This window comes from Pantherophis guttatus, chromosome 2 (assembly GCF_059756535.1).
Source record: "Pantherophis guttatus breed Tessera chromosome 2, ASM5975653v1, whole genome shotgun sequence".
NCBI lineage: Eukaryota > Metazoa > Chordata > Lepidosauria > Squamata > Colubridae > Pantherophis > Pantherophis guttatus.
The window spans coordinates 184,055,012-184,077,760 of record NC_142064.1 but is presented as its reverse complement, the minus strand read 5'-3'; the positions used below and the strand labels follow the sequence as shown (position 1 = coordinate 184,077,760).

At 38.6% G+C, this 22,749-nt stretch overlaps 1 protein-coding gene across 3 annotated transcripts in view; it reads left to right on the top strand.

Annotated features, from left to right (window-relative positions):
• The window catches only part of NEURL1B (neuralized E3 ubiquitin protein ligase 1B), a 227,578-nt gene extending 205,420 nt beyond the window's left edge, over positions 1–22,158 (top strand). For all 3 annotated transcript variants that reach the window (XM_034405530.3, XM_034405536.3, XM_034405543.3), the window contains exons 2-5: positions 10,220–10,780; positions 17,386–18,093; positions 19,775–19,900; positions 21,575–22,158. In XM_034405530.3, coding sequence (XP_034261421.1) covers positions 10,220–10,780; positions 17,386–18,093; positions 19,775–19,900; positions 21,575–21,819 — 1,640 coding nt within the window. In that variant the 3' untranslated portion in view covers positions 21,820–22,158. The remainder of the gene's footprint in view (positions 1–10,219; positions 10,781–17,385; positions 18,094–19,774; positions 19,901–21,574) is intronic.
• Positions 22,159–22,749: the final 591 nt, after the last annotated feature.

Genomic DNA, 22,749 nt, shown 5'->3' with positions numbered 1-22,749 from the left:
TGTGATTAACAATGTTGGGAGGGATTCATATTTTTTCCCCTAACTGTGTCCTCTGGCTGTATTTGATCCCTAGGCATCTTGTCTGATTCTGCTTCTATCCTCTACTTGTGGGATTTTTTATCTGGGTTATGTGGTGAATATCTGTTGAATCATCATGTAGCAATCTGTGATTGACGCCAGATAGTCTTTCATTTTTCCTATTGACTTTTTAGAGAGAAGTGTGTGCTTTTTAAAACTTGGCCTTTAATTACAACTGTTATACTAGCTTGTCTAGATTTTTGCATTGCTCTCAAGAGACCCCAAACAATTTAAACCTCCCAAATGTTCAAGAGATGAATATTATGTGATTGTAATATTGATGTATGGCTGAGAACATAAACAGAAGTGATTTATGCGCTGGAGGAAAGAATGCATTTTGTATGTCTTGGGAACTTTTTGGTTTAAACACTGTTTACAGTAGATTGGTTCTAAAATGGAATTTTAATAGCTTTACTGAGGTTAGTAGAATTCAGTTTTTTTTTAAAGGGTTGTTTGTCATTCTAGTTTTCTCAGTTCCAGAGCCAAATACCAGAAATGTACCAAGCATAATAATTATTTTTAATACTCATTTTTCATGTTTTTTCTTAAAAGCAAACCAATGGTTTTAAGTCCCGTTAACATGCTATTTAAAAAAAAACCTTAATATTAACATCCAATATTTTTTCAGCATGTAACAAGGTAAGATTCAGCATTTTGGGACCTCCAAACCCTCATGGGTCTGTTTTATTTAACTAGTGGAGACATGGGTGAAAGTTTACAGCCAAAATGATTTAGAAGAAATGAAACCTAATCAGTTGAAGGAGCAAATGTATATTAATGCCATTAAATCAGGGGTGTCAAACTTGATTTCATTGAGGGCTGAGTCAGGGTTGTGTTTGATCTTGGGGGGATGGGGTGAGTGTGGCCAGGGTGGGCGTGATCATCTTGACGTCGCTCATGTTGGGGGCACCTGTGGTGGCCCAAGCACTCTGCCAGTGAAAACGGGCTCCCGAGCTCTGTTTTCAGCTGCCACAGCCTCCTGCAACCCTCTACCAATGAAAATAGAGTTCAAGTTTTCCCGAGCTCCGTTTTCATTGGCAGAAGCACTGCGGGCCAGTCCTTCATTGTTTCCAGGACAGTCCCGTGGACCAGATCTAAGTATCCCTTGAGTTTGACACCCCTGCATTAAATGAAGTAGAGACCGATCACCTCTGAATAATTACATAACACAAAGTAAAGCTTTCCCTTATTCATTTCAAATGCCATAGATTTCCCTTTTGTTCTTCACACTGTGAATTTATTCTTATTTTTTCTATTCCTTTATAGAGGATAGTACACAAATGCCTCAGTTCTAATGTGATGGATGTAAAATATCCTATTGCTCAATGTTGACCATAAGTGAGGTACTTTACACCTTGACACTTTGAGAAGTGTTGGAATTCAAATCCCATTATATACTCCCAGCTTGACCTAATTGCAATCCCAACAACTTTAAAAGATGCCTGATACTGACTTAGCCAATAAATGTCACTATATGACCAATTACTACATGTCTTCGATAAAGTTTGTATACTGTGGTAAAAAAATAATTTGGGTTTGCATGCATAAGTAATCTCAAACTCACCCTGTCTTTTCTCCCTTGGGTCTGCACCCCAATGTAATTGCATTTTAGCACATTCTTGGTATGTTATTATGTGCTGTCATCTGCTAAATAAACCAGCTTTAATGTTTGGATTAGTCTTTGTCCCATGTTGTGTATTAAATTAGAGTTTGTTTAAAGCCACAATTCCTAATGCACGTTCAGTCAGGATGGAATCTGTTATAATGAACTTGAAACCTAGTTTATATCTGTTCATAATCATGTGAGAGGAGAGGCAGTATGAGAATTTGCCTTCCAACGAAGGCTCCAAATTGCCCTCTCTACCCAAGAAGAAGTCATGCAACTCCACTTATTGTTATTTATTCTTCTATCAACACAGGTTGTTAGATCCAAATCAGGACTCAACCACCCCCATTGCGGAGAAGGGAAAATATGATCCTTTCCTCTAAGCCTTTTTGTTTAGAAAAGAGAAGGATTTTTCCTGAACTGACTTTCCTGAACTGCTATTTTTAAAAAGTTAATCTACCATAATCTACAAATTATGACTAAAAAGCAGAGGTGGAGCTGCACAATTTGCATTTTACCACATCTACCATATTTTTTACCATATAGTCAGTCTACCTACTACATCACAATGTTTCCAAGCTTTGGCAATGTATATGGCCTTCAGTTCCCAGAATTCCTTATCCACCATGTCCTTTACTGAGAATTCTGGGAGTTGAAATCCACTCATCTAAAACTTAACCAAAGATTGAGAAACACTGATCTGGTACTATATTATTCATTCTGACTGGCAATAGTCTCTAGGGCTTAATACAGGAGCATTTTCAACTATATCTATCAATGTCATAAATTAAATTTGGGGTCTTCTACGTGTGAGACAGATTCTCGACCGTGAAACTATATTCCTGATAGCTTATGTAACTCTGTAATTTACATTGATCTGTGGGTATGGCCACTGAGTGTTACTTTAAGTAAGCTGCCTGTGCATTAAAACATTCCAAACCTTTTTGGGGTTAGATATCTCTTGTCACATTATGCAGTTGTAATTTTCCTTTCACTAGAAGCCTGGGGTTGGTAGGGAGTAATCTTCCCATTATAACAGTTCATCATACAAAGAAAAGTATTAATGTATGGAAATGTTTTGCCACTTTTCCTTCCCCTTCTTCTGTGGAAGGTGCCAATGCTAAGTAAGTAGGTATATTACTTCAAAATGCTTAGAACAGCACGGCTGCATATTTATTTATTTATTTTTCGTTTCCCTAATGCCTCTCCTGCTTCAAGCCAACTCAATACCTCTATCCCCATCACAAAGGGTAGCTGACAGGTGTCCATGCTATTAAGCCTTGGCATTATAAATAAATTATTCATTCATTTCCTTTTGGATAATTTCCTATTGTATAAACAAAACATGCTATCCTGTTTGGTTTTTTTTTTTTTGTTTTTTTTTAAATAACTACTGGCCTTAACTTCCTGTTCATCAGCTAGGAATGAAGCTAGCGTTTTGGCTATACAGCTGCTTTTCCATCTCATTTGACATAGTCAGATTCTTTGCATGTATAAACTGCATAAATACATAGAAAATTGTGTGTGGTTTTTTTTTTAAAATCTGTGTTTCTAAGTGTTCTGTTGATTCTTTTCTCTTTATTAGCAAAGATGAATCAGCTCATACAAAAGACCCTGGAGACAATTACGCACATATTTTTTGTTCCTTGGGAACACCTTTGTAACATTTATAGAGTGCAAGATATTGAACTGTGTTTAAAGAAACTGAAGCACTATTGTTTCTGTACAAAAGGTTATATTACTTAAAACATTTTCCATTAAATCCCACCTTCTTCGCCATGGCACTGGAGCCACACTGTCTGACAATAGTACCATACTTGTCATCTCTTACTGGATAACTGAGGAGAAGGAGGGCCATTTTAGAGCAAGGTGCCACTTTAAACATCTAAGGAGCAGATAAAAATTGTTTGCTTCTAGTGGTATTAAACGTGGATTAAGTTTGTGAAAATACACGAGCTATACTGAATTGAGGTTATTGTTTCAGAAAGTGATAACTGAAAATCAGTTGCAACTTAGTCATACAACACTGTTAGTTTACGACTTTACTGTGCGGCCTTTGATTCAAGACTGTTTGGTTTTATCATAGCCTTATACAAATTTATGATTAAAACTTCCGCTACTCAGTTGCCAGAGGGTATTTCTTATTAAGCATATCTGTTAATTAGGCTACTGAGATTACAACAAAGTACTGTTTCTCTGTCTTTCTTTCTCCATATCCCTTTGCCATGTAAGTAAATATAAAGAAAAGTTAATACCTTAAAACAATTGTCTCGGTTTATCAATTTTATCTTTACAGATAAAATTGTGTGCTTTTGCTGTTCTAACAGCTATTATTTAAAAAAAGAACATTGAAAAAGCAGGTGTTTCTCACCTCTTCATGTCTGCCACGTAGTTAGGCGGTTAGGTGTTAATATAAAGTCGGTGAAATTCCCAGGTTGTGGCTGAAATGTTTTCCCTTATAGAAAGTTGTCAATTATTAAAGGCCCCTCAGGGCTTCTGACTGAATCTCTAGAAAGAGATTGGTTAATGACCCACACTCCGGCCTTTGCAGAACTCAAAACCTTTCTTACCATTTATTCATTTAGTATAGTATAGCATTTGGAAAGGTTTCATCAATTATCCTTGGCTGCATGTTTACATTATGGAAGTACCCAAATGGTCTCCTGAGAGGTAGAACTTCAGCTACGGATTGGATCTGCTTTATCTATCACCGGAGAGAACATATTGCCAACAATGTTTGTGCTGTTAGTCAGGGGTGGGCTTCAAAACTTTTAGCAAGGGGTTCTCTGGCCAGTTGCTGGATGGGCGTGGCCATGGTATGTGTGGCCTAGTCGGCGTTCTGCACTGTGGGGGTGGGTGTTTTTGCCCTCCCCGGTCTCTGGAGGCTTTCCTCGAGCCTCCAGGAGGGCAAAAATGGCTCCCCACGCTCCAAAGCCCATTTCTGGCCTTCCTGAACTTTCCGGAAGCCTCCGCCCACGTCCTGCACTTACCTGCATCCAAAACGGGCCGCGTGGGGACTCCTGGGAGGGGAGGGGTGGGGCCAGCCAGGAGTGGAATTTGGGGGTTCTCTGAACTGCACAGAATCTTAGCTAGAGGTTCTCCTGAACCTCCAGCAGCCCACCCCTACTTGTCCTCGCATCTTTGGCATCTGTCCCCTTGACCACAAAGAACAGAACTGGCTGTCAAATACCTTTTGCTCAGCTTGCTAATTTGAAAATAAACCTGACTGTTCTTAGTTGGATTTATGCACAGATATGTAGGCAGAATATTGTATCCTTGGGCTGTTTTCACAGAAAGAGATAAATGCCACAAAATTGTCTGGAAATCTGTAAAAATAACTGGGATGTACACAGAGATGAACAAAAATAGTGTCTCTAAGTTTGGCAATACAACTAGAAAGGACATGAGCCAGGGACAGGTTTTTACTTCAGAAAAAATGTACTTACTTGGATCTTCCTGATTCCTCTGAAAATTCACCTAATATATTTTAGTGGCTGTTCAATTTATTTTTGATTTGATTTGAATAGCCAACCAACCATCTCATTTGTGACTTTAGATGGCTCACATAATTAAACCAAACAACAAAATCAATAACATAAATACAAAAGTCAATAAAAGCAATAACTTCCTTAAAACCAGATTAAATCCCAATTAAAACCAGAAATTAAAGTTACTAATGGGTCAATATTTGAAGGTGTTTTTTAAAAAACTGGTAATCCCCAGTATTTGAAATTGTCATGACTTTTTTTCCACTTAATATATGTCCTCTGGAATTAAGTGGGGTATCATGGCCACATAATCTTTAATGACCCACTGTAACCCTAGTCCTGGATTAAACGCAAGAGGGCAAAAACGTCACTTTACCAACTCACCTCTTACAACTTGTCTGGTTTTTCAGAATAGCAGGAAAGGCCCCCTGGCCGATGCCCCACTCTCTGGGGCTTTTGAATTTCTAAGACCAGGGAATCTGCCTTCTCCTGTATTGCTCTCAAGTTATGAGAACACTCGTTCCAGAGTTTCATTTTCTCAGTGTTTATGCAGTTTCTAAAGATGTATCACTTTCAACAGGTGTTACATTGTTAGGTGACTGTAATATTTATTTTGTTGTTTTTAAACTGCATTACTATCTTGCAATATTTTCTTTTCTATCATTAATGCTGCTTACCACTTTGATTGCTCAACAGTAGCAATAGAGTATGAAAAAAAAATGAAGTGTTTTAAATTCCGTAGCATTCTTTAATTGACATTTGTGTTACACTCCCATCTGCTTTGTAGAATTGGGTGACTTTTGCGTATTTGAAATGTTGAAGTAATGCAAGAGTGGTTGCATTGTATAGCACTGGGTGGAGTCCCCCCCCATCAGTTCCGGTAAATTAAATATAACTTTGTGAAGTTTTGTTTTCTTTGTTTGTCTCATTGATAGTATATACTATTGGAGGGTGGTGAAAGAGAAGAATAAATAGTACTTCTACTTGGGACAGAATGGCAGCATTTTTCTTTTCTCATTTATCCCAACATGAACTGTGAGATAATTTCCTTCTTTTGTAAAAATAATAGGCTGAACTTGAAGAAGTGAAAGAATTAGAATTATAAAGTGGAACAACTATTTCACACTGCATATCAGAAATGGCACCAAATGCTTGAGTGATATTCCCATATTTTAAAAAACTGGCACACAGAAAAATATGCTAATTTCTGAGAGCCACCAATTCTTTATTAGTATTTTTCTCCTTGCAATAGTAAGCATATATGGCTCTCAGGGATGCTTATATCTAACTTGCAGGCTCAGCTCTGGCCTTCCATAACTCATTCATACCAATTGACAGAAATTTCTTGGAACTGTCAAGTATGTATGGTCCCACCACAAGACAGAAACAGGCTCCAGATTACTGAAATCAATAAATATGGTTTCAACAGCTCATGCTATAATCCCTAGACTGCCTTTGTTTTTTCCCCTCATAATATTGACATTTTCTAGATATGCTTTATCTAGTTCAGGGGTGTCAAACTCAAGGCCTGTGGACTGGATGCGGCCTGCGGGGCGCTTAGATCTGGCCTGTGGGGCTGCCTTGGAAACGGCAAAGGACTGGCCCGCGGTGCCTCTGCGTGCGAAAACAGAGTTTGGGAGGGTCGTGCACCCTGGCCACATACACCCCAGCCACGCACCCCACCCCACCCCACTTGAGATCAAATACAACCCTGATGCGGCTCTTAATGAAATCAAGTTTGACACTCCTGATCTAGTTTATCAGTGCAGTATTTATCATATTCCCATTGCTGGAAGTAAGATATTTTGCAGCCTGTTAAGGATACCTGATAAAGGTAAAAATAATAAATTAATAACCCTAATCAGTTGCCTCCCATCTGCAGGTTAGTCTATTATATCTGCAATCAGAACTTTTGCACATCGTACAATGCATGAAACATTAAATTAGCCATACCCCTATTTCTCAGGCTGAAGTGTTGACAAGTATAATTCAATGTATAATTTAATAAGTATTGGAAATATGTACTTTGTTTCTCCTTTCAGCATTTCGATCAGAGCTACTTATAGTAGCCAGAATAATAAAGCTATATTTCTTGATTATTTTTTCTGATTGTAGTTTATTACAAAAAAACCCTTTAATCTTGTCTTAGGTGGTGTGCGTCATTCATTACAAATAGTGGAAATAATTACTGAATACTTGCCATTACAGTGTTCCTGTCATAAGACAAAGTCATAAGTTAGAAACATACAAAAACAGTTTCAAAGCAGCCAATTTTTTTTTATCAGGTCTCACATGTACTGAACTGCTTCACATAGCTTGATTTCTGGATTTTTTAAACATAAAGTTCAGGATTGACATTAAATACATATATTTAAATATTGAAACAATCAGATGAGGAATAATTCATACTATTTATATTGAAGTACAAGATCTGAAATCAGTTTAAAAGAACTAGTTATTTACTTGTAACTAATTATTTGAGTGTTCTTTTGTGAATTCACATATTTGCAGCTGCAGACAGCCTCTTCTGAATCTTCTATAGTTCATAGAGTTTTGATAGGAGCCCCATTCTTTGTGCATAACAAGCATGGTTAGATATAGCTCAATTTCCAAGAAATTGGAACTCAGAAGGAATATAAGATTATTTGAGACTAAATGTAGTAAGTGCATAGATCGCATGAATTCACAGATGATCCATCAAAGAACTTCATTTGTACATAAGTAACCAATTTTTCATCCTGATCTCTGCATACACATGGATGACCAGATATTTTATTACTAAAGTTTAATAATTGTTCCATTTGGAATACATTGAGAAAAGGGACCCAGTGTTTTAGATGGGTCTTAGCCAAATTAAATACTGTTTAATTGTTTGACCCGGATAGAAGATAAGCATCAAGTGAATGGAGCAATCTCTAACATCAAGAGACTGGGGAAAAGGATAGGTAATAAAAAGTCCTGAATCAATTGGAATGTTGAATTGGATTTTGGAAGAAGGCATATCTGGTGAAGGGCTACTTTATTTCTATTAAAAATGAAGAAGTGTAATCTTTATATAAAGCACATAATTTTCTTGCTTGCCAAGCTGATATTATAGAAAGATAAATTACTATGATAGTAATATGTGATAGATGAATGGAAATAATAGATTATGTAAGTTTGAAAATGTTTATGGAGCTGATAAGGGAAAGGCATCAGGCAGGGAACAGTAAGGATACCGGTTGATAAGATTGAATGAAACATTTTATGAAACCCTTCACTTTTTTGATTAGAAAAGAAGAGATATGCTGTCTTTTTGTTATGACACATTGTATAAAAAATTCCATTTAGCTGCATAATCAGCTCTTTTGAATTGCTTTTAAGAAGCCAGGGGACCGTTCTTGGCCTTGGATCTGAAGTGTGATAGAATCCAATCCTCTGAATTGTAAAATGGGAGGAGTCAAAGTTCAGATGATATACATACCGTGATAGATGGATACAAAGATGGTTTAGGACATGGTGATATTTTCAGTGAGTGACACAACACAGAACCTGGGCTTCTAAGAGGAATAAGGATGCAGTTGGTCAAATTTCTGCACATGTTCGCAAAAATGATGATCAACTGGGAATCAATAAAAGATATACAACAAATCTTCCCGACAAGAAAATAAAGGTTTTTCTTAGCGATGGGGATATATTTATCCCCTTAACAGGATACAAATCTGTGGTGGGATTTTATAGATACAATGTAGGATGCAGGCTCCATTTGTGACTGATCAAAACAAGTGTTTGGTTAGGACATATTTATTCCATGCCATGTAGATTGTTAACAATAAAATGGAAAGTATGAAGCACCAGTTCTCTGTAGGATTGTGTTGCACTTTGGATCCAGAGTTGAAAAAGTGCATCAGAGCAAGCAGGTACCTCTTTTAAAAAGCTATGTTTCTCCTGGACATTTAAGTGAGGTACATGCTTAGTTGTTTGGTCTGAATCAACTGTTGCCACTAAAAAAGTTAGTATCTGTGGACTAATTCTTCCAACTTAAATGATAGACATGATATCCTGAAGGAGATGAATACTTGTGTGTGTAAAAAAAAATTCCCTTGAAACAGAATAGTGTGTTCCATTGTTTCAGAATTACCAAATTTCCTTTCTGTTTTGGAATACATAGGTTGAAAATAGCCTTAGTGGTTCAAAGCACTTCAAAGAGCATGCATCTTCCGTGATCCAGCCACAGTTTTTGCTGGCAGGGGAGGGTCATAAAAAGAATGGCACGTAATGTGCATTGTGCATTTCTTTTACATTTCTTTCTTCCTCTCTTAAATCAGACAAGGCTCCTTTTGGGTAGCACACAGAAAATCTTTGCACCCAGAACTAAAGATATCACTGGCTTCTGAAGACTGAAGTTGTGGTTGGTGATTATTTAGCAACTGCCTCGAATATTTCATAATCTAGAAACAATTGTTCAGCAAATCAACTTCCTATACTTACTGCAAAACCAGAATAGTTGCCCAAACAGTGTCTCTTTAAATGCTATATAGCAGGAGTCTCCAACTCCTGGTCTGCAGACCAATAGTGGTCCGCAGACCATTGGGAACCAGGCTGTGTAAGCGGTGGACTAGCGCACAGAGGTCCATTTGCGCAAGCAGTTAATGCACATGTGAAACAGTCCCCTCTCCTCCCCCCCGCCACAATCTCTGCTGCCGCCGCCACTGCCAGTGGTTGGGGATTGCTGCTATATAGCAATAAAATGATAATGCCCCATCAATTACACCATTAACTTGCGCTAATTCAATAGCAAAATTTAGTTAACAGCATTAAAATTCTGGTTTGAGTTACATATTGGTCTCAAAAGGTAGCCTTTCCAACTTAGAAAAAAAAAATAAATTGTCAAAATACAAAGAATCTTGCAAATATAAGAAATAAGAGGGTAACCACTTTTATTTAATTTCTTGATACTGAAGCACAGAGCTTGCAAATCTCACTAAACAAAGGGTTACAGCCTATCTTAGAACGGTTTTTATGAGACACTTCTAACTAACTGCTTGTTTCTTCCTCCTTTTTGCAGATACCAGTCATCAAGCTCGTCCCGTATCCCACAGGCCTTATTACACCTTACCCAACGGTAACCATGAGAGACGATCTGTCCTCACCATTACTGAGCCTCCACGATTCCACTTCCAGGCCAAAGGAAAAAACATCCGCCTGGATACCCATTCTCGGAAGGCCATCCGAAGGAATAGTTTCTGCAATGGCATCACTTTCACTAACCGTCCTATTCACCTCTATGAGAAAGTGCGTCTGAAGCTGGTATCTGTGCACCATGGCTGGAGTGGGGCGTTGCGTTTTGGCTTCACAATTCACGATCCATCACAGATGAATGCCGGTGACATTCCAAAATATGCCTGTCCAGACCTGGTGACCCGACCAGGCTTCTGGGCTAAAGCTCTGCCAGAGAGGTTTGCACTAAGAGACAATGTCCTGGCATTCTGGGTTGATCGTCAAGGGAGAGTTTTCTATAGCATTAATGATGAAGAGCCAATTCTGTTTCACTGTGGCGTCAAAGTCTCTGGTCCTCTCTGGGCGCTGATAGATGTCTACGGGATCACTCATGAAGTGCAAATACTAGGTAGGTGTATCCTAGATGCTAATCTTAAAAAACACAGGAACTGTTATATGCTGGCCAGGAAGCCAAATTGAATTTCTGAACTTTGAAATAAGATTGCTGCAGATTGTTTTTCCTTTTCTCCCCTTTGTGGTTTTCATTTTGATTGAAGTAGAAAGCTAGAAGGGTCAGAAAATATTACTGATAAAAAGTAGGGCATATTCCATTTATGGTTCCAATGCCATATAGTTTCTTGAACTGGCCTTTGGTCACAAGATAAACAGTCTCATTCTCTCAGTTAGCCTCTTGAACAAAGGCATTTTTAAGTGAAGCTGCTACCTGTTTGAAAATTTCAGGTGCCAATCTTCATTTTCATTTTCATTGGGTCCCCAATTCTTATACTGTGCTGAAACATTGTTTAGCCAATTAAAAATAATCCTTTTTCTAGGTTTACATTGACCATAAACTGATCAGGTGGCCTGGGTTCATGCAATATTAAACCACAAAAAATAAGCAAAATTAAAACTAGCAAACTTTACAGAGATGTCTAGAAGTAGTTCTAAGCCACCCTCTTCTTGCTCAATCAGATGACCAGAAGTGGAGCCCTCATTAAGGGACTGGAAAGATCCCAAATATCTCATTCAACAGGCTATCTTAGCCTGGAACTGTAGATGGAATTTAGCAGTCCAGCCTTCATGCAAGCCCAGTGAGTTGAGTGTAGGAAGCTTTCATTGCTATCTCTTGAGCACACATGTAACAGCAAGCTGCACACTAAACTTAGCATGTGAGAAGTTGGTTCCTCAAAGGAAGTATTCAACTCCAGAGGAAGAGGCAGGATATAATCAAATAAATATTCTTTTAAGAAGTCCTATGGAAATCTGTCTTTATGTTCTCTAATATGACCAATTTGGATTTTAACTAAATTATGCAATAATAAATATGTGAGGGCAAAGGTTTAATGCTTGTAGCGTCCCTTCATAACCTAATAAGGTTGCAAATTTTTGCTCTTAGTTTCAATTAGGCTTTAGCTTTTGGAATTGTGTATACCAGTGACTGTGAAGGCCGTGTACATGAAAGAAAGTTTCGTTGGCTCATCCTTTGACTTCTTAGGATAGTAGCCGTATGCATCTGTATGTAGGGAAGGACTATCCCCTTCTTTCTTCTGCAGTATAGGCTTTATATCTGTTATCTCTTTTAAAGGCTACTTATGAGTCTCACATTATATTTCAGACCTATCATGCTTTTAAGTAAGATCTGCACCTAGGTAGAAAAGAAACACCACTTTTCTGTCTATTGGAAAACACCAGCATAGACAACAGTATTGTGATTTTCTATCTAAGAGATTGGAAGTTTTGTTCTCCTTCACCCCCTCCTCCTTTGTGACTCTTATCTCATGTAGACATGAACTTAATTCTCTTGATTTATCACCAATTTCTACAGTTTAGGAGGTGGGGGAAAATGATTTCACTCATCCCACCTAGAAATACAGTTCCTACTTTTGTCTTTTCAGGCAAGTCTATTAGGATATGTTTACAGAAAATTAGGGATTATGATTCCTGCTTCAGATTTTAGTTCATGCTTGTGATGTAGTCTGCAGTTTCAAGTGCCCTCAGAACATGCCTCTGGTGTAATATGGGTTATCTGACTAAAGCGGCTGCCAGTCACCCTGTTTTACCTTTTTGTTGTTTACTGCATCTCTCTGCAGCTCTATAAGGAAGGAGTCCCTTCATGCTATTATAGGCATGATTACAGAGGATAATTTAGCTTCAGGATAATGTTATGTGATGTTCTATAGATGATATAATGAATACATTAATGGAACTTGTCAGATTATGGTTTAAACACACATCCATAAAAAGTAAAGCCATTTTTAAAAAAATCAGTACCACTTGGTTTTTTTTTTTAAACCTGACTCTATCTGTTTGATTTCTAAGGCCTTCCAACCGAACATTGATTCTTGTCAATGTTAAGATACAATATGATACAATACAACACAACACAACACAACTATAACAGAGGGAATAATGGGCAGAACAGACATATGTTAACCAAAACAGGCACTCTACATCTGATGGACACACTCCAACCTATCTCAGAATTTAGCAAAAATATTTTTTTTCTTATAAATCTTGCAAGATTGAGGCATTGAACCATCACAGCGATACAGTTCTAAAGTTCTGGTGCCCAACAGGGAAGACACACTTTCAAAGTCCCACCAGATAATAACCATGTCTAGTTTGTCAGAAATTTGGGGCTAGGCAAGAATAATGGGAGAGAGACAATCCCTATGCCATTAAATCTTTTGGGAAATGGCCAGTATCTTAAATTGAATGCAGAAACCTAATCTGTTTACTCACATAGCAGAGGCTTTACATGTCAACCCTATGAAATACACCAGAATAGACCACCAATGTCACAGGAATGGCTGTGTTTTATTAATATAAGATTTACTCCTTGAGTCATTGAAGAGCCAACCTAAGCCTACTCCTACTATTTCTTTTCCAGAGTGTAAGGAATATGTATGCACTTGTTTCTGTAATGGCTTTTGAATATTCTTCTCAAGGCCATTTCTGTGGCTCTCTACATCCATAAATATCCCATAACTGCTCATATTGCTCATTTTGGGTCACTTGCTGCTTCCAAGTGGTTTTCAAGGGCAACCCCATGTAGAATTAATTGCAATAATCCACATTCAAGATGATCAAGACATGAGTGACTGTGAGAAGGAATATCAGTTCCAGGAAAGGATGAATTTGCTTCATCAATCAGATGAATCTGTGTGAAGGCCTTTCTGGCCATAGATATCAAATACTGTATGCTGATAATATCTGTCCCCAGGTCAGTATATGACTGACCCTACAGTTTCATGTGGATGTTGAACACATAAACTAGAACATCAAACCCTGAGGCACCTTGCAAACCAGGATCTTAGGGCTGAACCTCTCTCCATCTGTCAACATTGAGAAAAATTGGCTATAAAAAAAGAGAGTCACCACAACATTATGCCCTTTGTTCCCAAATCCCATATCTAATTTAAAATTTTACCATGAACAGTTCTACTGAAAGATAGTGAGAGATCAAGAAGAACCATGATAATCACTTTTCCTTCATCCCAGTTCTGTCAAAAATCATCAACCAGAGTGATCAGTGCTGCCTCCATATTATGCCTCAGTTTGAATCTCGTTGAAACAAGTTCAGATAATAAATTCTTTCCAGAGTCCTCTGAATCTCTACAGGTAGTACGGTATTCAATTATGACTGTAAGTCATGCTGGTTGTTAAGTAGATCACCATATGAAAGCATCTGATTTTACAAATTTCTTGCAGCAGCTGTTAAATGAACCCTTTGTCTAGAATGAACTTTTTTTTTTGCTGAAAACCAGAAGTAAATTCCAATTTTTGGCCAAAAAACTCCAAAACCATAAATTGTGGTCATGTGATCGTGAGACTTTGCAAATGGCCATAAATATGGGCTATTGCAAATGACTTATCATAACTTTGAATCAGGGATGGGTTCCACTTACCTTCACTACTGGTTCACAAGATCCGGACCGAACCGGTAGCAGCCCGCCACTGCTTTGAATCTGGCCTGTAAGTAGTCCTATGGAGATCTATCCTAACTTTGAATGGTTGCTAAGTGACCAGCAATAAATTAAGGACTACTTGCAGTCTGATGACCTCAACAAAAATAAGGATCCTTATCCCCTTTCTTAAAGTTGAATTTATCACCATATGTATCCAACTATATCACATCTCAGGAAGCTTTTACCAATCAGCAGACACATGGACCTAATAAAGAGATCACTGGACAACAATCACAAGGTCCTGTCCATTTTTTCAAGAGCCATACATTTTCCAAATAACAACACAGCATCAGGCCTTGGGCAATTCAAAAGAATAGATCTGAGTGACTTTATTTTCCAGGCTTCATTTTATATTCCAGTGCTTTTTGTAAAAGGAAATTGGAAAAAAAATATTATTTTCATTCTTTCTCAACTCTTTGTGGAGTTGTATTAAAAAGAAAGAATAAATATTGGCATAGAATGATGATAATGTACTTGATCTATCATATCCTGATTCTATGTAGGATGTAATAAAGGACACTTGAAGGCCAGCTAGCTGGAACCAGCTACATACCTCTAGGACAGGGGTCAGCAACCCACGGCTCTGGAGCCACATGTGACTCTTTCATCCCTCTGCTGTGCCTCCCTGTTGCTGTTTGGCTTCACAATTGATAGGGCTTTCGGTTAGGACAGGTAGAGGAAAAAGGATGCCGTGCTAGGAGGAGACTATGATGGTGGAACCGGACTTCCGGTCAGCTCCAGAATTGAATGGGAACTTCCAGTTAAGAGCTTTGTGGCTCTTTGAGTGTTTAAGGTTGCCTACCCTTGCTCTAGGAGGATGCTATTCCAAAGGGCAGGTGCAGTAGAGAAGGTTCACTTTATGGGACTCACTAGATCATTGTTTAATCAAGAAGACTTGAAGTAAGCCATGTCTGTCACAGCACAGAACAGGTAGATATTATAGGAACCAGATGGTTCTCAATAGCTAGATCCTATGTAATATAGGGCTTTATAGGTGACATCCAGCATCTTGAATTGTTCTAGAAGCCAATTGGTAACCACTATAGCTCATGCACCAGAATTGTTGTACTGCCACAGCAAGACTTTCCCATCACTGCTTGTACAGAATGCTACTGTATTCTGGACCAGGAGGAACTAAACTACTGAGCCTTGAGACATCTCACAAATCAAAAGTTTTAGGCTCAGCTTCTTCCCTCTAACTAATACTAATTTGAACCAGATGCAGAGAAAGGAATAATACCACAGTAACTCCGTGTTCCCCTTTCCCTTTAGCAAGTTCGGGAGGACACCATGGTTGATTATATCAAAAGCCGCTCAAAAATCAAGAGTCAGACCACCCTATCCTATCTCCGATCTAGCTCATCCACAAGTAGGATCATGCGTTCTCCATACTATTTCCACAAATTGTGCTATGACTTCAGTGGAATACTATGCACAGAGTGGCCTAAAATTAGAGAGCCGAGTATTCTTCCAGACAAGGCTTTCATTGTGCCTCGTCTAAAAGAAAAAATGGAATTGGACAAGAGAGCCAGAAGTTGTAGTCTTGCGTTTTGTAGCTGTCCTGTTTTTCCATAGTGTTTTGCAACATTTTTCTGACCACTAATGAAAGAGGAAGGAAAAAGTTGAAAGAGGAAGGAAAGCTAAAATACTGCCCTATGTCTTCTGCTTTGTAGTTCTGTCTAGAAGCACCCTAAGCCTTTGACAAATTATTACACAATTTCAATGTGCCTCCTGCCTCTTTCTCAGCTGTGACACTTAAGAGTGAGAAGAATGGCTTACTGTGGGGCAGTCTGCTTCCAGTTTTATTGCTTTTGGATGAGAAGCATCTTTTTTCTTGACATCTGAAGTTATCAGATGTAAGTAGTTCTGGGAAGAGTCGCTTGCTCACATGGCATGTCAATAACAAAGAATCTAGTGTGCTTGAAGGTCACAACTGTTGCTTTAATGTGCAACGTATTATCCAATATATTATTAATGATGATCTGTAAGGTGATTAAATGTCCCCCCCCCTTGGTGAATTAGAGGGGCAGCGACAAAGGCAAAGGAAGATAGAGAAGTTTTTTTTTTTAAAAAAAACCTGCAAGTTGGAGGAAGGGAGATCAGTAAACAGGAATAGACTTCTTTCCTGATACATTCTTTTTTATGGCTGAAAAAGAAGGAGGTGCAAGGACTCCTGAAGAGAATGCTAAGAATATACTGAACTACTTCAATGAATTGGGAAATTGTTACTAAATTGACTTAGTGGGGTTTAATTTAATGCAAGGGCAGCTAACATATGACCCTCAGCCTCCCGGATAAAAACTTATTTTTATCCATTTGTTCTTTGTTTATCAAATTTATTATTATCCATTTGTTCTTTGTTTATCAAATTTATATAGCCGCCCATCTCACCAAAGACTCTAGGCAGTGGACAATAATAGATAAAATAGAAAATATAAAAATAACAAATACAAATTTAAAAAAAATAATTTCATAAAGACATCTATCAATATGTATCCAGGCAACGCTGATGGGAACTAAGATGGATGGGAACTGGAATTCAAAAAAGATCAGACCCCAAGTCTACTGGTTTTTAAATTCTATGCTTCCATCTTCAATTCCACTTTCCTTTCCCTTTTTAATTTACATTCTGCCCTTATTATTTTTAATAATGCAAGGTGGTGAACATAGCTAGTATTCCTTCCTCCTCCTGTTTTCCCCACAACAACCACCCTGTGAGATGAGGTGGGTCAGAGAGAGTGCCTGGCTCAAAGTCACCCAGCTGGTTTTCATGGCTAAGATCAGATTAGAATTCAGGGGCTTCCAGTTTCCAGACTGCAACCTTAAACCACTAGAACAACCTGGTTTACACTTAAACTGTGAAAATTCAGAAACACTGGTATAAAATACTGCTGACATTTGTGTATGACAAAAATAGAGCTGAAACTATTAATAACCTACTCAAAATGGGCTAAAGTAAAAAGATTTAATCATAATGGAGCTCAAAACAATAGTTTGAATGGGTCACTACTTGTAATTTATCTGTAATCTTGGCTTCGCTTTACAGATAGCATGTTTGCTGAGACCATGACCTCCACCCGTCTGAGCAACGCACGACTCAGCACTTGCCTTCCTCAGAGCAACCACGATTCGGCCAATTTTAACAACAATGAGCTGGAGAACAATCAAGTGGTTGCCAAAATTGCAAATCTGAATTTGAGCCGTATGCCTGGGCTGCCCACAGATAATCATACAATTCCCTGCTGCCCAAGCAGGAGGCAGCTTGGGCAAATTGTGCCTGCCTTTCTAGACACAGATCTTCATTTCCACCCTACTCATGGGCCTGATATTAACTTTTCTCAGGATCGTATGTCTGCCTGCACCAACTGGCAGGAAAGCAACAGAACCTTGGTGTTTTCTGACCGACCTTTGCACATCGGTGAAAGCTTGTTTGTGGAAGTGGGACACCTGGGCTTGCCATATTATGGGGCCCTCACGTTTGGTATCACTTCCTGTGATCCTGGTACTTTACGGACAAATGAGCTCCCAGCAGACCCAGATTTTCTTCTGGATCGCAAGGAGTACTGGGTGGTTTGCCGAGGTTTCCCTGTCCTCAACAATGGTGACATCCTCAACTTTGTGCTTTTGCCAAATGGAGAAGTGCATCATGGAATCAATGGGATGAACCGTGGGATGCTGATGTGTGTTGATACCTCACAATCACTGTGGGTTTTCTTCTCAATCCATGGTGTAATCAATCAGCTAAAAATATTAGGTAAGTAAGTATAGCTTCAAAGTCAATGACCAGAATATTGTAAAGGAAGTGCTAGCAAAACAGTGAAAACCCTTACAGCCATTTGGAGAGATCCTCTTTTTTTTTTTTTTTTTTTAGCTTGGAACAGCCAATTGGCTAAACGCTTTGCACTTTAATTTGATGACCAACTAAAGTTTCATGAGCACAAGTATGAGGATGATTAAAATATGAATTTATATCTTTCGGATGCTCCAACATTAGAGGTTTTTAAGAAAAGACTGGATAGCCACTTGTCTGAAATGGTATAGGGTTTCCTGCTTGAGCAGGGGACTGGATTAGAAAAAGTCCCTTCCAACTCTGTTATTCTGTTATACCTGACTAAAAAGACAGTTATACCTGACTAAAAAGACAGGTATATCCTTTGCTCATCAAGCATGTATTTTTAAGTCCTTTTTATAAACTGAAACTAAATAGCCTGCACTAGTTGCCATTTGTTTGAGTTCACCAAACTAGGTTCAGGCAGAAAGGAAAGAATTAGTATCCAATCTGACCAGAGTACAAGAACGGTTCCGTAGCAAGCATCTGTGATAGTCCTAGCATTGCTCTCTAGCACCACTGCTAGGACTTACAAGTCATTTAGTGCAACTGAAAGGATTGTTTAACAGCTGGAAAATATCAGAATCCGGAGTAGGATTTACTAGTGTAGAAAGAACTGTCACGTGTAATCAACCATGGGATTACCTAATTACCTCTTCTCAAAAAAGGAGAATTAGGTGCTTAAGCATGAAACATGAGGTCTACCCTGTCCTTTATTGTCTCTAATATCAGGTATTGAAACAGGAGGGGTCCACTTAGCTATAATGGCTAATAAGCTTCTTTGGATATACCCTTATTAGTGAGGAGATGAGGTTACATTTTAATAATGAGTCTGTTTACCAAGACACAACAGAATGCCATTTTAAGAAGAATAGGGAAATCTTTCCCTTGCATCAGAGTGTGCTAGATTAAATATCCATTTCATTTTACAAAGAAAATTTGGATCTCTTCTGGTTCAATATTACTACTTGAATATAATCTAGAGCCTGGAAAAAAAGGGGGGGCTAGGAGGAAAGTGACTCTTGCAGGACTCAATCTGGATCAGTCACCAGGACCAGAGATTTTGTCTTCTGAGCTTTCAGACTCATGATGGAGCTCATCTTCAGGGAACTTCTCTCTAATGAGAAGTTCAGAAGACAAATCTCTGGTCCCAGTAACCGACTCAGATTGGATCCTGCAACATTATCCTGAAACATGTATATTCACCTTCCTTCATGAAAATGAATCTTGTTTTAGAGTAGAGGATGCTCATCATCTTAAATGAACAAACCTGCTAAAAAGTAATACAATATAGTTAGATTATAGTTATTTGTGTAAGACTGTTGTCAGTAGTGGGTTCCATTTACATTTGTTACCGGTTCGGAACTGGGAGCGTGCATGTGCGCAGAATCTTCTGAGCATGCGCAAAGCATCCGTGATTACATCCGGGCGGGTGGGCAGAGCCTTCCGCCACCACCTCTACTGGCTTCCGCCACCACCCACCACTGACTGTTGTGAAGCTGAAATAGAAGTTGTTCTCCTGTTCCCAGATTGAACTCAAATTGAGCACTTGTTCCGGACAGATTCCTACCCAACTTGTGCAGCTGATTGAATTTTTTCTTTTCAGGCACAGTACAATCCAGCCCTGTGACCATCTCCCCCTCAGGATCCCCTGGAGGCTCACAATATGACAGCGATTCGGATATGGCGTTCAGCGTGAACCGGTCTTCATCGGCTTCTGAGTCATCCCTCGGTAAGGATCGTTTGCTGATCTCTGCATTTGAAATATTTACATTCAGTACCCTAGTAAATACAGTATAAACCAAGCTCTATGGGCTGAGTTGTCTGAAATAAGGCTTGCTGAACTATGCTAGCATAGTTTTTTGTTGAGAGGAAGGAACAGTAAATTTCCTGAGGTTGCTTTTGGATGTCTTTAGGTTATGCACAAATCTTCTTTTATAAAAGCAGCAATAAAAGCCCAATAGAGCTGAAATGACTTGACAGAGCTAAGGAACAACATTTAAGGGATACAAGCAACTAAGTGGAAAATCTCCATCTGTCAAAACTAGTGCTAGAGAGTTTATTGGTAGAAAATAAATGTAAACAGCAAAGTCAGCCAAACTGCTGACTCTCTAAATGTCATATTTCACCAGGACATACTTGCTTTTCACATATTATGGTAGTTCATTGGTTTCCTTAATATTGATTGATCCTCAGAAAGAGAGCAAACGTGCATGTACTTAGTTTCCCAATGCATTGATGGTTACTGCATGAAGGAATCCATATAGATTGGATTCCATCTCCCTCTCAATTACTAATCTAGTTGCAAAGAAATGTGGGGGAAGGAGGGAAAATGAGAGAGGTGGGAGAGAGAAGATGGTTATTTCTTCCTTTGCATTTTCTATCCTACAATTATTAGGTTGGAGGAAAATATTTTCTCATCTTTATAATCATTATAGCATTTTTAAAGGCGTTCAGTGTGGTTTTCTCCCAATATATTTATCTCATTTAAGAATGTGCTTGTTAAAATGTTTGCATACAATCAGCAAGAACATGGGTTATAAACATGACTGAGACTTCAGCTCATAGTTTGGGCCATCAGAAAAGGTGATTCCCAGCAAGAAAAATGAAGTCATGCGGGGAATGAATGTAGGGTATTTTGTTTGCTACAATCCTATTATCTAATGAAACTTAGAATTCAGTATGACTTCATCATACACTATTAAAATCTGTATGAAAGTCCAAAAGATGTGTAAAATGCAAAGTCCGTATATTCTCAGCCACAGTTGGATTAAAAGACTAGGCTATTTCATCATCATCATCATCATCATCATCATCATCATCATCATCATCATTTCTTCTGCACCAGAAAGATGTGCAACTGGGAAGCATCTGTAGGTAGCCTGAAGTAGATACCCTTAATAAAAGGCTGGTACAGCCATTATTATAAACACATCATTACAAACAATGAACTAAACAATAGTTAAAAATTGCACCCAAGTTCCCCCCTCAAGACACAAGCATTCATGCTATGTAATTGTTAGCCACCCCAAATTCCATTCATGTCATGCACATCTTCGGCACGCGGATAAAAAGTTCTTTAGAAGATACTAGCATTTTTCAATGAAAGCAGGTCTATATTGCTATATAAAATTCATCTTCTATTTGTTTTAATGCACTTTTGTCTTGCCAACTGTTTCCAGTTGGGCCTGGCTGATATTTGTCTTCTCTGCCCAGCAGTCCGATTTCACTCCCGGTATAATGACATAACTTTTTTTTCCTGTCTTTTTTTGCGTCTTTAATGTTTACTGTACAAAAGTTCTTTTTCTCATTAGAAAAATAATTTGAATTATTCCTTTTTAGTCTGACCTGTAGAAAAGGAGATGACATTTCTAACCACAGTTCCTTTGTTTCCCATCCCATATAGTGACTGCTCCAAGTTCTCCTCTGAGTCCTCCAGTGTCTCCTGTGTTCTCACCTCCAGAGCCCTCAAGCAGCAAGAATGGGGAATGCACAGTTTGCTTTGACAACGAGGTGGATGTGGTGATCTATACCTGTGGACACATGTGCCTGTGCAACACCTGTGGTCTTAAACTGAAGAAACAGCTCAATGCCTGCTGTCCAATCTGCCGACGGGTCATTAAAGACATTATCAAAATCTACCGTCCTTAACCTCACCTCAGCCCACCCCTCAGGGCGTGATTAATGAGGAGCAGGATGAAGAATGTTGTTAGCGATTGCCACACCTTACTGTCCCTGCTTTATGGGTATTGTGCTGGTCAGTGGTTGCTGAGTGACTCTTGTCTGTATTTCCATGTTTTGACCAGTAGAAACAAATCAGGGAAAATTAAGTGAACTGGGAAACACTCTGTCTTTGTAAGAGGCTGAAAGTATACAGTTGCAGAGTGGGAAGAGTTTTGGAAAGATGCTGCTCCGATGGATAAGGGTGGGGCCCCGGGGAAAAGGAGTCCTAATACAATTGCCGTGTTGATTCCTAAAGAAAACCAAAAAGATCTTGTGCATTGTTTTCACTCATATATGCAGCTGACCTATCTTGAGCAGGATAAATGAGAAGTCACTAGACCAGTTTAAACATTTGGGATTCTTTCCTGCTATATCTAGGAATGCTAAAAATTAGTTTGATTTGTAAGCCAGTTCAAATAGAGAAAATGAGAGTAGATTTTCATTTATTCTTACTTTGGGTTGCAGGAATAACAGGTCACGAATATTCTGTTACTTATTTCAAAGTTTTTTTCGTATTATTCATAAATCAAGATCATGAATAGGGATTATCTAATTAATCAATTACTCCCAATCAAATGTGTAAGAGCAGCGATATTTTCATAAATCTAAGTTTATTAGATTTTATTTTTGGTTTACAACATGGACTACTCATTTTTTCTCCCAAATGTAAGAAGTTGTGGCTCAGTTTATGAAATCAAGAACAAGGCATCTTGGGAGAGTCTGGCACACACAGAGAGCTATAATGATTCCCTCAGGATTTTATTTTTCACCTCTGTGTGACTTGATACTTCCAGCCTTTCTAGTGAGCAATTAACAAGTGCTTTCTGATCTGGAGAGTGTGTGGAAAGCAGTAGGCCT